Source organism: Bombus pascuorum, chromosome 4 (genome assembly GCF_905332965.1).
Source record: "Bombus pascuorum chromosome 4, iyBomPasc1.1, whole genome shotgun sequence".
Lineage (NCBI taxonomy): Eukaryota > Metazoa > Arthropoda > Insecta > Hymenoptera > Apidae > Bombus > Bombus pascuorum.
Genome location: NC_083491.1, coordinates 16,751,995 through 16,766,055, shown reverse-complemented (window position 1 = coordinate 16,766,055; position 14,061 = coordinate 16,751,995). Strand labels below are relative to the sequence as shown.

General features: G+C 42.8%; 2 protein-coding genes across 2 annotated transcripts; both read left to right on the top strand.

Moving 5' to 3' along the window:
• Positions 1–390: 390 nt before the first annotated feature.
• LOC132905850 (uncharacterized) lies at positions 391–3,415 on the top strand. The gene is made up of 4 exons (XM_060957549.1): positions 391–706; positions 1,392–1,578; positions 2,074–2,242; positions 3,194–3,415. The coding sequence occupies exons 1-4, from the start codon at positions 584–586 to the stop codon at positions 3,345–3,347; spliced, it is 633 nt and encodes a 210-aa protein (XP_060813532.1). The 5' UTR covers positions 391–583; the 3' UTR covers positions 3,348–3,415.
• Positions 3,416–12,586: 9,171 nt separating this feature from the next.
• Positions 12,587–14,061, top strand: LOC132906130 (uncharacterized; the record flags this gene model as incomplete). The annotated part of the gene is made up of 2 exons (XM_060958000.1): positions 12,587–12,939; positions 13,814–14,061. Coding segments are annotated over 2 exons (510 nt in total), but the record flags the coding sequence as incomplete, so codon positions are not given.

The window sequence follows — 14,061 nt, the reverse complement described above, 5'->3', positions numbered from 1 at the left end:
CGTGTTTCATTACGATATTAATGAAATTTCGAAACGTTTTGTACATATGCCAATGATTTCGGATTTTGTCATTACCATCTAATGACATAATCTGCAATCACTTAGTTGCCGACCCAATACATTTACCGTAGATCCATTAGTCCTTTTTCAATCATCTTCTCGATGCAAATAATTAGACACACGTGCAAGTTCCTTCCAAACTTCCGATCTGCGCAGATAAAACGAACGCTATCGCACACTGTAATTCTTCTTCAGTCCATTAACGACGTTGCATCCGCGTCAATCGCAGTTACGCTCCGAAGATTTGGAATCCAGTGAACACGAGAGTCGTGAATCCATCGATGGAAATTGATGGTCGCATTAATTTCACTAGGAGCAATGTGCAACCGGCGCAGTTTCAGTTTCAAGCTGTCCATTCAGTCGACTGCGGTCGCTTACCACGATCGAGGCCGGTTCATTATTTGCCTAACTCGTGATAACGAACTAATTGTACCTATTAACGAGCTCTCGCCACCTGGCTCTTCGATTATACACCTCTCAAAAGTTCCACGGACATTCACTACGATCTTCTCGAACGGTCACCATGCGGTGTTTCTTGCTCATTTCGCTTCTGTCTACGTGTTACCATTCTGGATCGAGTTTCTTACGAGACAAGAGATATTTGGTGTTCCCGCCGCCGGGCAACGTAGCGCCGACCAAAGTGCAGGTAATATATCATTATATATATAGTTGTATCGATATTGGAATCGTCACTGCAGTCAAACCTATACGTTTAATTGCGCTCGCGATTCTAATTGGATATCGATTGCTAATTGTTTAAGCGATACACATAGGGCGCGTGGAACAGTGAAAGTGTGGCCGGTGGAAGGAGAGAATATGGAGACAGAGTCTCGTACGTTTCTAAAGACACAACGGTGTCCCTCTTGTGACAGCTCGATAGACGCTTCATACAGGCAATCGCGATACAATTATCTGTAATTGCACGGTGCACGTCACGATCGGTGGCGATTCAATCGCGGAATTGGATATTCGATCGACGATCGTAACTGCATGGGAATCGCAATGGCTGGAACACGCGGAACGCATGGCTTCAGAAATGGCAGAAAACATCGACGTTCTAGCTATGGACAGGATTTCGCAGAAATTAACGTCGAGAGAGAACGATCGCGCGCGTGTAATTTTGGCGAGCGCATCGTCAAAAATACCGCAACTGTTCGGACAAACTGGCGCGGGCTGGAAATTCGTGTAATACTTCTGCCATCTAATTTCATTGCCTGGAATGTCACGAGCTAGCTAACTAGGAGAACGAGAACGGGCCTGCCAATTCAGATTCGATTGGCGGTTATTATAAACGATCGATGACACCTTCGTGTATTTGAAAATCGTTCCAGTTAATCCTCGGCCTCGGTTTACCCATGGAAGTCGACGTCAGCATGATTATCGGATATGTGATGAAATTTAATTACGTGCTGCCCTATAACGCCTCCTACTTGACGGATTCATACGTTCGCTATGACAGATCGATCAGCCCCGGTGTCGAGGTCGACGGCAATGACGCTCCAACGTCGGATCACCAAGGTACACGCACCTCACATCTTTCCGCTTCGATGCGCTTCCGGCATTTTTTCATCGGCCAAGCACCAGCTTCTTTCATCGACTAATCCTCTTTGCAATCTCGATTTCTCTCTTTCGAGTGTTAAACGCAGATAAGATGCTCGGAGAGCTTAAGCTTATTTAGAATTGCCGCTTTTTATATAGACGATATTTATAACAATCAATCAGAATTAGCTAAATAGCCTTAAAAAAATGTCAAAGTCGATACGAAAGAACCACGCTTATGTTAATAATTAAACTCACCCTTACAGTAATACCACTGCCAACGATAAGATCAACACGCTTTTCTCTCATTTTCATCAGAAGGTGATTTGGTGCTCGCGTCTGAAATTTTAATTTGTTCTCCGTCCTTTAGATTCGTGCGTTTACTCCAATGCGATACCCTTTCTCATCGACTCCATTAATACTCCATTATTTCTTCTGTTGTTCCCGTGTTCAATGAATAATTTCTGCCGATAGGAGTGGCACGCGTCATCAACAGATGGGAAATTTACGAAATCCTGGAATCGGTTCTCGGCGATTCGCGATCGGGCAAGGCTTGCCTTTTAAGGGCGATCTGCGAGGCCTCAGCGGCGCCTTTCAACCGAGTTCACGGTCTCAGCTCTCAGCTCGTTCATCTTCTGCTCACGTGAGTATCGATTCCAAAGGGACGATGGAACGGGGAACGTATCGTGGTTGATTGTGTTCTCGCAGTGGAACTGCCTTCTTGGATTATCTCATATCTCCTGTATTTCATTGGACATTAATTTACACCAGAAATGATCTACGTTGTGCCACTTGCATAGTGTTAAGATGTAGATCGATGTGAAAATTGAGGTCTAACTTATTTGTGTAAGATACGATTGTAATTTATTATGAAGTTAGCGTGTCGGCTAGACGTGAGTTGATTAAGTCTGGCAAACCGCAAAACTTAATTTTCCATATTCTTAACTATCAATCCCTGTTCAAAGATATTGATCATTTCATCACTTTTTATCGCTACTTCTGTATCAAACGAAATACGGTAGGTCGTCGATTAACCGGCTTAATTGGAAGCCAGACAGCCTTGATAAATCGAGATCCAATTGATAATCGAGACCCCAGGGAAATAGCTAAAACTTTCACAAGATATATTGCCTTTTATAATCGTACTTAAATATATATTTACTTCAAGTTTATCTATTTTGTTCGGTTTCCATTACGCCAACTTTTGACGAATATTATTTTTATACAAACGTATAAATGAAATAAACGTATAAAATGAATGTGACAGTTTCATATGGAAACGTTGCGAACGATCTAACAAAATTTCTGTGAAAAGCATTTAATCAAGTTTGGAAAACACGCGTTAATAATCATCACGCAATGGAATATTCATTATTCGTAAAAGTTAAAAGTGGTATAACTTTAAAATCAAACGACGAAGGCTAATGGCCAACTTCGCTTTCGATGAAACTCGTGGCCATGAATTGCTTCCACTGTTTGTGAGAGCAACGTCACGGAGGGTGCGTTAGGGCTCCTCGAACTTGCCATTACTTGGCCATTATTAACCTGAATTTAAATGCCTCACGACGATCGGTTAATTTTGTTCGCGTTTCAGGCCGTCGACCACCTCGGAGCCTTTCAGGACTGACTTTGATCGAGTGTATCACGCTGCTGAAATTATGGGCCGACAAGGAGTCAGCCCTTGCGATAATTTATTCGCGGAATGTACGGAGAGCCCTCTGGATTACTTTACAGAGGTTTACGAATGATCGTTTGCCTAACATCGCCTGCAATATGTTGACTTAATTGATAGAAGAATAAACTTGACATCGCTTCACCTAGCCTTTATTCTCTAAGATTGATCATCAACGAGATCGCGTCTCGTGCTGCAATTTTTTCTGCACACAGCAAAGTACGCGAACCAAGCATCGATAAGAGGCAGAATATACGTTGGCTAAGCAAAAACGACGTCCCCAAAACCTCGTCAGATTATTTCAAATGACTTGAAACCTCTTTATTAATTGAAATGTTCTGCCAAATTTCTAGTCTCTTCTTCGTTAATTGAGTTTTACTTGACTTTGCGCAATTTGGAACAATTTATTAATCCATATTATATATTTTACTTAATCCGAATTTGTACCTTCAAGCTTCTGACAAAGTCGAGGTGATTTTAACTATCGTTTAATTTAAAAGATTGCAACAGTTGCCGAGTTATGTAACGTTATTTCTAGTTTCTGAAATGTATTACTCTTATCACGATTCATAATTAAAATCCACGTCATAATTCTAACAAAAGGTACAAAAGGCACCACTACCAATCCCTTCGTTTCCCACTAAATATATACTCGAAACCAGGTTAGTTCAACTGAAAGGATTTAAAGAAACTAGACAACGTTGAAGCCTCTGCTATACTATGGTCCTGGTTGATCCTTTCCATCTTTTTATCTAACGATAAGACGGTCTCTGATATTTCACCTGATCGACGCAATTGTCTATGACGTACAGGTCTGACGTTACTATCGACCCATCAGATTTGAAAATATCTTATAAACTGTTCAGAGACTCGCCTTGTAGTTGGTCAACCTACAACTAGGCATCTGAATCTATCGTTGAAGAAGCAAACAGTGCGCTGGAAAAAGCATTGGACGAAAGTGGCGCGGAGGATTGCGGCTGAAACGAAGCAATATATCGAAAGGCGGCGATAATTTATGTGGGCCGATGTCGCGCGATATTAGAAATATCAAGGGAAGAAAAGGACGCGCGAATGGCGGGACTGTGTAGCGAAGGAAAAAGGATCAGGGAAAAGGAGGATGGAGAAGTGGCGAGGCTGAGACCCGCGAAAGGGGTTGCGCGCACGGGGGCTCGCGGCGAAACGTGACGCAGTTATCCGACGTTATTGGCAGTTCTCTCGTTCAATAACAGGTACACGTAAAGAGAAAATACTCCGGTTGAAATTTATAGAGGGTGTAGAGCGAGTAGAGCAGGGGAAAAATGGCCCGTGACGCCGGTGACCGAGAAAAACGGGGAGAGAGGAACAGGGTAGGCGCGTGGGAAAGGGAGAGGATGCTTTTTCCAGGGCAAAGCCATTCGCGGTAATTAACACGGCTCGATAATATACGATTTTACTTGCGCGTCGTTACAACGCCACTGAGGCCGAAACCTTTGAGCTTTTTCAGCGCCACTCTATGTTCCCTCCTCTCTTCTCTTTTTCTCTTTCTGCCTAGTGTTTTTATTTGTTTGTTTCCCTCTTTTTAGACAGTTGCGTTCCATTCGCCTAACAGACTAGCCGGTTAATTGTCGATAATTCGCGATACGTGGAATCGACCAGTTCGACGCATTGGACAGATTAACGAACGCATTGTTGCTCGTGACGCGTGTCCCTCGGATTTCGTTGAGAATTTTCCTACCGATCATTGGTCTGATTGTGCTTCGCGCACCTTCAGAGATTCGATTCCGCATTTTGTTATCGCTCAAAGGCAACAATTAGGAAGATTAATCAGGAGTCTTGTTCCGATGCTTATTGTTTCTGGGCTTCCCAATGAAATTAATTTCCCCGCTTTTCGAAACTGGTTGGAATACAAGCGGCAGGGAAACGCCGAAGATAATACAAGCTGGCTAGAACGGTTACAGCGGAACGCAATAAACCGTGTCAAGCAATCAAGCAAGCACCGTTGCGAAACAATAAATTCAACGGAGAAAGTTGGCCGGCCAGAGCTCGAAGCGAAAAAAAAGTTCGTATATTTGACAGGAGGAGGGCTGGAAAATTTCGGCAACTCCGGCCATATATCAACCCTAACAAAATTCCAAGTTGACGAGCCTTTTTTCCATATATTAACCGGCCAGACGAAATTGGCCATCGTGTTTTCTCATTTTCACAAGTTTCCTTCGCGTATGAAAGATAAAGTTCGCCGAGTTGCATCATTTACAAGTCGATAGTGCAAATTAATTAGCATCGCAATAGGCTGCAACTTTTTGTGAACAGTTTGGTCCAGCAAACTGACACCAGAGAAGTGTCGTTTTATGAAAGTAGTTTAAAAACTAACAGTATAACAGTATACTAACGGACCATTGTTTTATCAAATACATTTGACGTTCTTTGACGCCAATAAATGTTTACAATTACAAACAACATTCGTATAACTTGTATACAATTAATGTTAGCAATATTTCTATAATATTCCTCAAAATGCAACGGCAAGAGACCAATCAATTTATCACAGAACCTAATGATCTAGACCTAATATAATAAGATCATAGAAAGGCACATCAGTTTAGCTATTAATTTAAGAAATAAAGAGATCTCAGAATTCCATCAAATTACGTGAAATTCGAAATTTTCGGTAGTGTATCGAACGTGTTTAGTATCCGTAAAACATCGCTAAAAATGGTATTCAATGTTCATGAAACGCTTGCAGACTGTCCAACGGTGAGGATTCGGTTGAATCTATCGATTCTGCCTTGAGAGAAATCACGAGCACGAGCTTTCGATTTCCGGATCGGACGTCTCGGCCGGTCGGATAAGGAACGACAAATGGACATCGTTTAACCCAGATAGATAAAAGGCAGGGTATGCGTGTCCGCGTTCGTTCGCAGTTACGTTTCACGAACGAAAGATTCGTGTACATAACGAGGGTGAGTTTTACGATCTAGTCCGGAGGGGTTGTAATTCAATTTAATGCCGGGATCGGAGACTGGTGGCCTTGGCTCGCCGAGATTTCGTCTGGGCGTCTTCAAATCACGGATATCGCGAGACCCTTTTCCGAAAGCCAGGTTTCTTTCTTCCTCTCCGCCCCTTCTCTTCCCAGCGACCGAGAAAACCTAACTAGCATGGGACTTTAGCAAGGATTTTATTGCTTAGTAGCGATCCGGCGATCACTGATTCCAGCGTAGCCCGAGTTCCTTCTTCGTTGAAACCATTTTAAGGGAACTAGCGTTTCACCTGTGAAATCTTCTAAGATTCCTCGGAAACTATTAAGTGGAACCCTTCGTTAACCCTGCAGAGATCGCAATCTTACAAATTGCGTTCGAGTTTGTGCTGTGTTCGAGAGATGCATTAAATCGAAGATCTGCTGTGTCAATTTTCCAATACAAACGATACGAATATACGAAAGACTCAATTTCCTTAAAATTTTTCTAAATATTTCCACGCAATTGCGTTGACTCCCTATCTGGTTTGGACCAGCCTTCTAGTAACAGTTACTCTTGTTGAAGTAACTACTTCAAGAAAAAATTCTACATCTTTATTTATGTATATTCGTGACCCGGAGACTGCTATTACGCAGAAATATTCTAAATAAGGAAAGGTGCATATTATTGTCCCCTTGAGTATACATTATATTTTGGGTTGCAAGGTATAGGAACGAAGGAACTAAGAAACAGATTTCTATTTATGTTCCCTGTAACATCTAGCCAAAGATATAAGCTTAACTTTTCTGATAATGTCCTTTTGTTATAAATATCTGAACGTGTACCTTATCATTCCATTGTCTAGTAACACTAAGAGAGTAAGGATCTGAATCAGCATAAACTTATACTTATACCTTTAATTATTTCAATATATTTTTCTATTACAAATTCATCCAATCGTTCTTCAATCAGTCAACCTCAACCTCAACAATTCTTATCGAAAATGTTTATAGAAAGACCTATACATATCTGTCGCACCAACCGCGTCGTTTCTAGAGGGAGAGTCTTCAGTAAAATCGAAAAAATCTGCGGGAGCATAGTTACGGATGAATAAAGTTGCAAGACGAAGGAAGGATCTACGGAAAACCAACGAGCACTACTCGACACCTTGTTAACGAAGCATCCCGTTACCAAAGTTTTCTCGTCGGATTAACGTCTGATACGTGCGAATCGGCAAATCGGGTGAACGAACGAACCAGGTGGCAGAGCAAGGCAAGAGCTCCACCGTATCAATATTTGCGCTTGCTATTCGCCGAGATACAACGGGACCAGCCGCTACAGCTGGCTTTTGGTTTGTTGAGTTGGTAGCACGTGGCGAACGCTCATTCTGAGCGGTTTTGCGCTCTTCAACGGACAGCGATCGCATTTCGCCTCTTTACGGTCTGTTCGTCGGCGCTGAACGATCGCTTCAGGCCTGAAAAGTCGCATCGATGACTGGCGCTGTCTTGCTGGTGCTCGCTGTCGCTTTCCTGTCGCCATGTCTGGTGCAGAGTCTCGACGACAAGGACAATTTCACGGGCAGGAACGGGACCAGGCTGTTCGCAAGTTGCTCGCGGCGACCGAGGACTCTTATTTTTCCTCGTGTCTCTCAGCTCCTGGTACGTAGAGAATACCGCAGATTCCGCACGAAGAGGCTAATGAGCCGTCTCCGCGGCCAATCGGGCATTCACTCGCGCGTCACTCAAGTGTTCGCAATCGGTTTCCGCTTTTTCTTCCGGCGATCCGAGGGAATTCGAGCGATTCCAATGAACCCTCTGGTTTCCCTCATTATACACGTGCTTCGCTTCCGATCGGGTGTAATCGCGGGGAAAAATCGCGCAGGAACATCGTAATAATGTGGAAGCGCGAGCGACTTGCACTTGTCGAGGGTTAACGTTTAAAATTTGATAAAATCGAATCTGTTAGAAATGGCTGTTAGACAGAATTTATGTTAGGGATGACGGTCGAAATACCATTGTGATTCGGAGTACGTACGAATATACAAGAAATTAGTATGGAGATTACAGGCGAAGGACATGATAAATCACGTTTCCCATTTTTTACGTACGTGATAATCCTATGTTACTAAAATTGATTCCTAGTTGGTTTTGCAGGTGAACATGTATTTTCTCGATTTTATTTGTAAAAAAAACTCCACGTTACGATATTATGAAAAAATATCAAAGATATTGGAATATTTCTTGGTTTTCTCGATAATTGTACCGTTGGTTTCTACCTTTGCCGACTCGTCAATTATTTTTAAAAGATCTTTGCACCTAGCAGATTGTTTCATTTTCGATTGTAACGTATTCGAGTTCCTTTGTTTAATCAGAAGGCGACATTAAAATGAAAAAAATTAATAAAAATGTATTTAATATATTTTCCTCCCATGCGCGTCATACAGTTCACTAGAAAGGACTTCCCTCGAGACAGCAGAGTTTTATAAAAATATTCGTTTTTTAAGACAAGAACGTTGATGCATATAGAAGTTTGCTTACGAGTAGGTAGTGGATATTTATTCAAATTCATATTTCTATGAAGACAAAATAAAGAATGGTATTTCAAATTTCAGTTTTTGAAATCATTATAATTAGATTTTCACTTTAATACGCTTCAATGGCAAATTACTTTGTTACACGACTTTAAAGGGTCGCGGGACGGTCGGAGTTGTCCATTTTAAACCGACCAAACCAGTGCCCGTTACTGTCCAACCCAACAGCGAAATGTCTCTGTTCTCACATGTTCCTTCCCATATAGATTAATTTGGTAGATGTTGTCACAAGACCGTGCATTAGGCAAATAACTCGCCCCGTATCAAATGGGAGACGGGATCCAGTTGTCACAATAGAGCATCGGGCAAAGGTTCCAGCAGGTGGAAAGCCTGAAAACGTCTAGTCATTAATAGAGTTCAGCTGAAAAGCTTGGTACACGAATGAAGAAGCTTTGTCGACACCTACTGTCCGCGGATGCACTTTGATTATCATCCGTGCGCTCAATTATTCCAAAAGAGAAACGCGAGAACGGGTATGCCTCTCATGTGAAACCACTCGCCGTTTACGCCGCTTCTTGAATAATTCCTGGGCCACGCCACATGTCCAGGGCTCATCCAATTTTCCATCCAGCGTGTTTGGAAACGGTCGTCCTTCGGATTACAACCGCGCGGCTTGATAGGATGAACAGGATCGTGGCTGGGCATTGCACGGGGCCACAGTTGCTACGCTATGACCGCTGGATTTCCAACGAACAGGCTCTGGTCACTTCTGCGGTGCTTCGAATTAAGCCAACTTCAACTGAGTTTCCTCGAAAGTTTTCCAAACTGAAATTTGCTTGTCTAGGGAAGAATTATAAGGAATCGTGGGAATACTGAAAAAGTAGGGAATCCAGAAACATAGGGGTTATACGATCGATAAGAATAGGAGACGCGAAATAGGAAACAGCGAGGAATTGGGTATAGGAAGCAGAGAATAGAAAAATGTTTGAAAATAGAGGGTGGAATATATTCATCTACCCTATTAGGTAGAGGGAATTGAAAGTCGAAAAGAGTAGCGAATAAAGTATAGAGAAAATAGAAAACAGGGAATAGAGAATAGCAAGGAATAGAAAAGAGAAACTCGAGGGTTGGGGGCAGAGAATAGAAGATTGAGAGGGATAAGGAGTAAGGAACCGTCTGTTTTCGAATATCGCTTATTAACCTGTTAACAGGGTAAGTTGACGTAACACGTATATTTGCAAGGAATAAAACTGACTTAAATGAAATTTATTTGCTTTTCCTATTAATTTTCAATTTCGTAATTATGGAAAGTTTTGGTGAAACAACGACCCAGTTAACAGGATACTGTAGGAAATTAGAAAGAGTCGGAAAATAAGGAATAAGGAATGGAAAAGAAGGGTGAATAAAGAATAAACAATTGAAAGGAATAAATAGAAGATCGTGAGTTTTCAAGCACCTGTTGTATGTGAAAATAATTTTTCGATTAATATCAATACATGTCTTATCGTGGAAGTGGTCTCGAAACGGGTTGGCGTTGAAACAGTGGTCGAACGAGATTCAAAAATCCATTCTCTCTATTAAAATAACAAATTATTAGGGTGGTCGGTAAGTAATAATCGGTTGCAGAAGAGCGTCCGGTAAAGTGTATAACGTATTTCGATTCTCATCTTCCCATCCGATATCACGGTACACATTCCACCTGACCTTTCAGGGCTCATCCAATTTCTGCGCCAGGTGGATACCTCTATCCCATATCGGGCACACACGTCTGCTATCATGGTTGCGTGGCACAGCCATCTCGTACATGTGCATACATATTCATGCGGAGGCGGATAAAGGGAGGGCGGCATCATGGGCCGCGGCCGGTGTATGAATTTTCGATAAAACCGCGAATTTCCACGGAGAATCGTTTCGGGCCGCGCGTCTGGGGAAGACAGTTTAACGAGATTCGCAGGGGTTCGCGCGGGGAAGGGCTAGCGGCGTTTTTGCATCGAACCGGCCGGCCCGCTGCCAATCGAGATCGATACACTTCAAAGACCACCGATACGCCCCGCTTTGCTTCTGGCTACTGGTATTAATTGCGTTACATCCGCGAAGAAACCGGAGTTGCTTCGTTTATCCAAGAGTTTAGTACTCTTTGTTATACTTCACCCTCAGCTACCCTTTCGCAAACCGTCAAAATTCCACAATGAAGTATATATATATATATACTCTGCTACTGTGTACTGTATATATATGTCGGAGATGAAAGGATACCGGAGCCTTTCTTTCGGAATGTTTGGGAAGGTCCCCAATACTTTAGTCCAGACTTTTTGTTATAGCCGTACTTAAACAATAAAACTGAGAAATAGCTGTTTATGAGTTAAATCAATTATGATTGTCCGAGATTTATGACAATGGGCTTGGGCTCAAAGTGACATAAAGGTCACTGAACGTAGCCACGGTCACGGGAGGGACGTGTATCTAACAGAGGTATAAAGTAATTAAATAACTTTCGTTAAAAACAGAGATTGACCTGAGGGATACAGAGAGATACGGAGAGAGTATATAAGGGCAGTTCCACTTGGACTGATTCTCAATCCGATAAGTTCGACTAGCCCAGTGAACACGTACATCGAGTTCCTAATCGCAATCCTAAACTCATTATCACCGACATCTCAATTATTCACTCACCGATATCACTTGTTAATCTTTGCAATACATTCGCTTCAATAAATATCATTTGGCATACAACAGCGATGGCCAACTCGTAGAAAGATTTATTACACGCCCCGATTTACAACGTTACCCCCGACATATATATATATATATATATATATATAACGTTTATTACCCAAGAAAATATATATTACATACGTATATTGTCAATAAACAAGGAATGTATATAGGAAAGTGGTTTTGACAAAAGTACCGTCATGCAACGGTACGACGTAGCCGCACAGTATCTTCTGTCGGATTTACATTTTTAACATTATAGTTTATAATTGAATTTAAGCCGCCCAAAAGCGGTACTCTTTTCTTCTTTCTTCTGTCTTGAAAACTTGTTCGCAATACAGGACAGATCGGTAAAAAAGAAAGGTACACAGTAGAAGAGTCAGTCAGTGTCTAATGGACAGCAATTAGAAGTCCTAGGAGTTGCCAAGTCTAGAGATTATTCGCTATCGTGAACTTTTACCGCTGCTTCCTACTTTCCCAGAAATACACAATTATGCTAAGCAAACCAAACATACCTGCAACCGTACCTCCTCAACGCGAAATATAAACAGCGAAACACTAGTCGTCATCGTCAGATAGAGTCAGACGATATGTCGCAAATAGATCATATGGCATTTACGTTATTTGTCAAAGTAATATATATATAGACTATCAAATTCTCTTCGCTGTTTCGTGACGTCCACAGGACATACAAAGCTTCGCTCATCTAATTGACAGAAATGGTTGTTTGTGAAACGTGGTACACGCGTGTATGCAAGGGGCGCGAGTCGTTAAATTCGAGAAGTCGGAATTGCTATTAGCGAACGGTACGTTTACAGCTATTTCTACGGAAGCAGACGAGAGATACGTGGAATAACAGTTGGACGTTCCGTTTCTAGCGCCGGACACTGTTGGGTTTTAACCCGATCTCGTCTGAGTTCATCCAATTTCCTCTTCAGGCTGCCTGCCTCATGAATAACCGCTATAAGAACGGGTTTTCTGATCAGATTGCCAGCATCTACGTGGTCACCTCGTATCGATAGGTTTCATGGGAACGTTCTCGAAAAAAGCTTCAGAGAATCTCACGAAACGCGCATCTCGTGACGCGAAAATACGGTCAGAGAACTTTACTCTTCGTTCGTTCAGATCGTTTAACTCGTCGAGAAATGTTACGCCACTTACTTTAAAGTCTTTTTTAAAATTCTCGGACGACAGCTGATCTTTGGTCTGGGCTCACCCCTGCAACTGGACCGCGAGAGCGTGATCGTTGGTCTCTTTTCGAAGATTGTGTACGAGATGCCTTCCAACGCGTCAGACTTCACCATTCCAGGAGTCTATTACTCTCGAACGCAGAAGAGCAGGTGGAGCATTTACAAGGTGCTGGAAAAGGTGGCTGATCTATACGGATTTGGCGGCAAAGCGTGTCTATTGAAGGCCATTTGTGAAGCTGCGTCTGCTCCTTTCGACGGGACTCATGGTTTACTGGGACAGCTGTTGCACGTCTTCTTCAAGTGAGCAATTTTCAGTCTCATATTTTATGCTATCGAGTTACGACGAAGTGTCAAAATGCAACAATCAGAGTCCAATCCTGACTTCAGCTTTGATATATTACTATCCGAAGAACTCGCACTCTTCGTCTCTTCTTTTAATCCACATCCGCGTCTACGAATCCAACACATTTAAACGATACATTTAAACAGCAAAACGATACAGATAGCTACCAAAGGAATGTTCTATCGGAAGATTACACATAAAACCCTAACTCGATCGACGTGTCTCACGTTCTAAGCCACTCGAATGCAGTGACATACCATCGTTCTTTCTTAGATATTATATTGGAAACACAACTAAACGAAGAGAATCATAAGCTAGAGGATCGCAGGTAAAATCCAATTGCCTAAATCACATCGAAGCTTACGAGACCAATCCTGGTCTCTTAACGGAACACAATACGACAGACTAAAAGTCTCGATCGCGTCGTAAAGCAACAAACGTTGGGGCAACGCGATAAAATCCCCGACCCGGTGGCACTAAAATCGAAGTTACGATGACGTAGTAGTTAACCGGTGAATTAGCACAGTAGCGTGGCGCGAGTGGCGAGGGATTAAGCGGTCGGCCCGCATAACGTGGCACCAATTAACGCGAGGGAAGCTGCGAAATAACTTCGGGGCTTCTCCTGCGTATCCGGTCGCGTTATCGATCCTGGGTACCACCCTCTGCTACTCACCCTCTTTCTCTTTCCTCCCTCTTTCTCTCCCTTTTTTTTTCTTCTCTTTCTGGCCCCCCAAATTCTTTTCCAGGCCGTTTCTCCCGGGCCTGGATCTCTCGCGGCGACGATTGTAATTTTTCACGGGGAACTCGAACGCGAACATGTTGGAATTCCAGGCCTTCGAGCACCGACGAGCGGTACGACGAGTACGGGGATCGGGAGTACCGAGCGGCCGAACGTTTGGGCGAGCAGATGTCGACGGAAAACTGCCACGCCCTTTATCCCGAATGCCGCAGAAGTGTGCTCGACGTATTTTCCACGGTGATCACGTGAACTCTCTACACCGCTGGATCCCTGTGAAGAAGCCGCACGTGGACAGGGATGCGATGGAAATTGCGCTCGTTAACCGAGTTCCAATGAATCC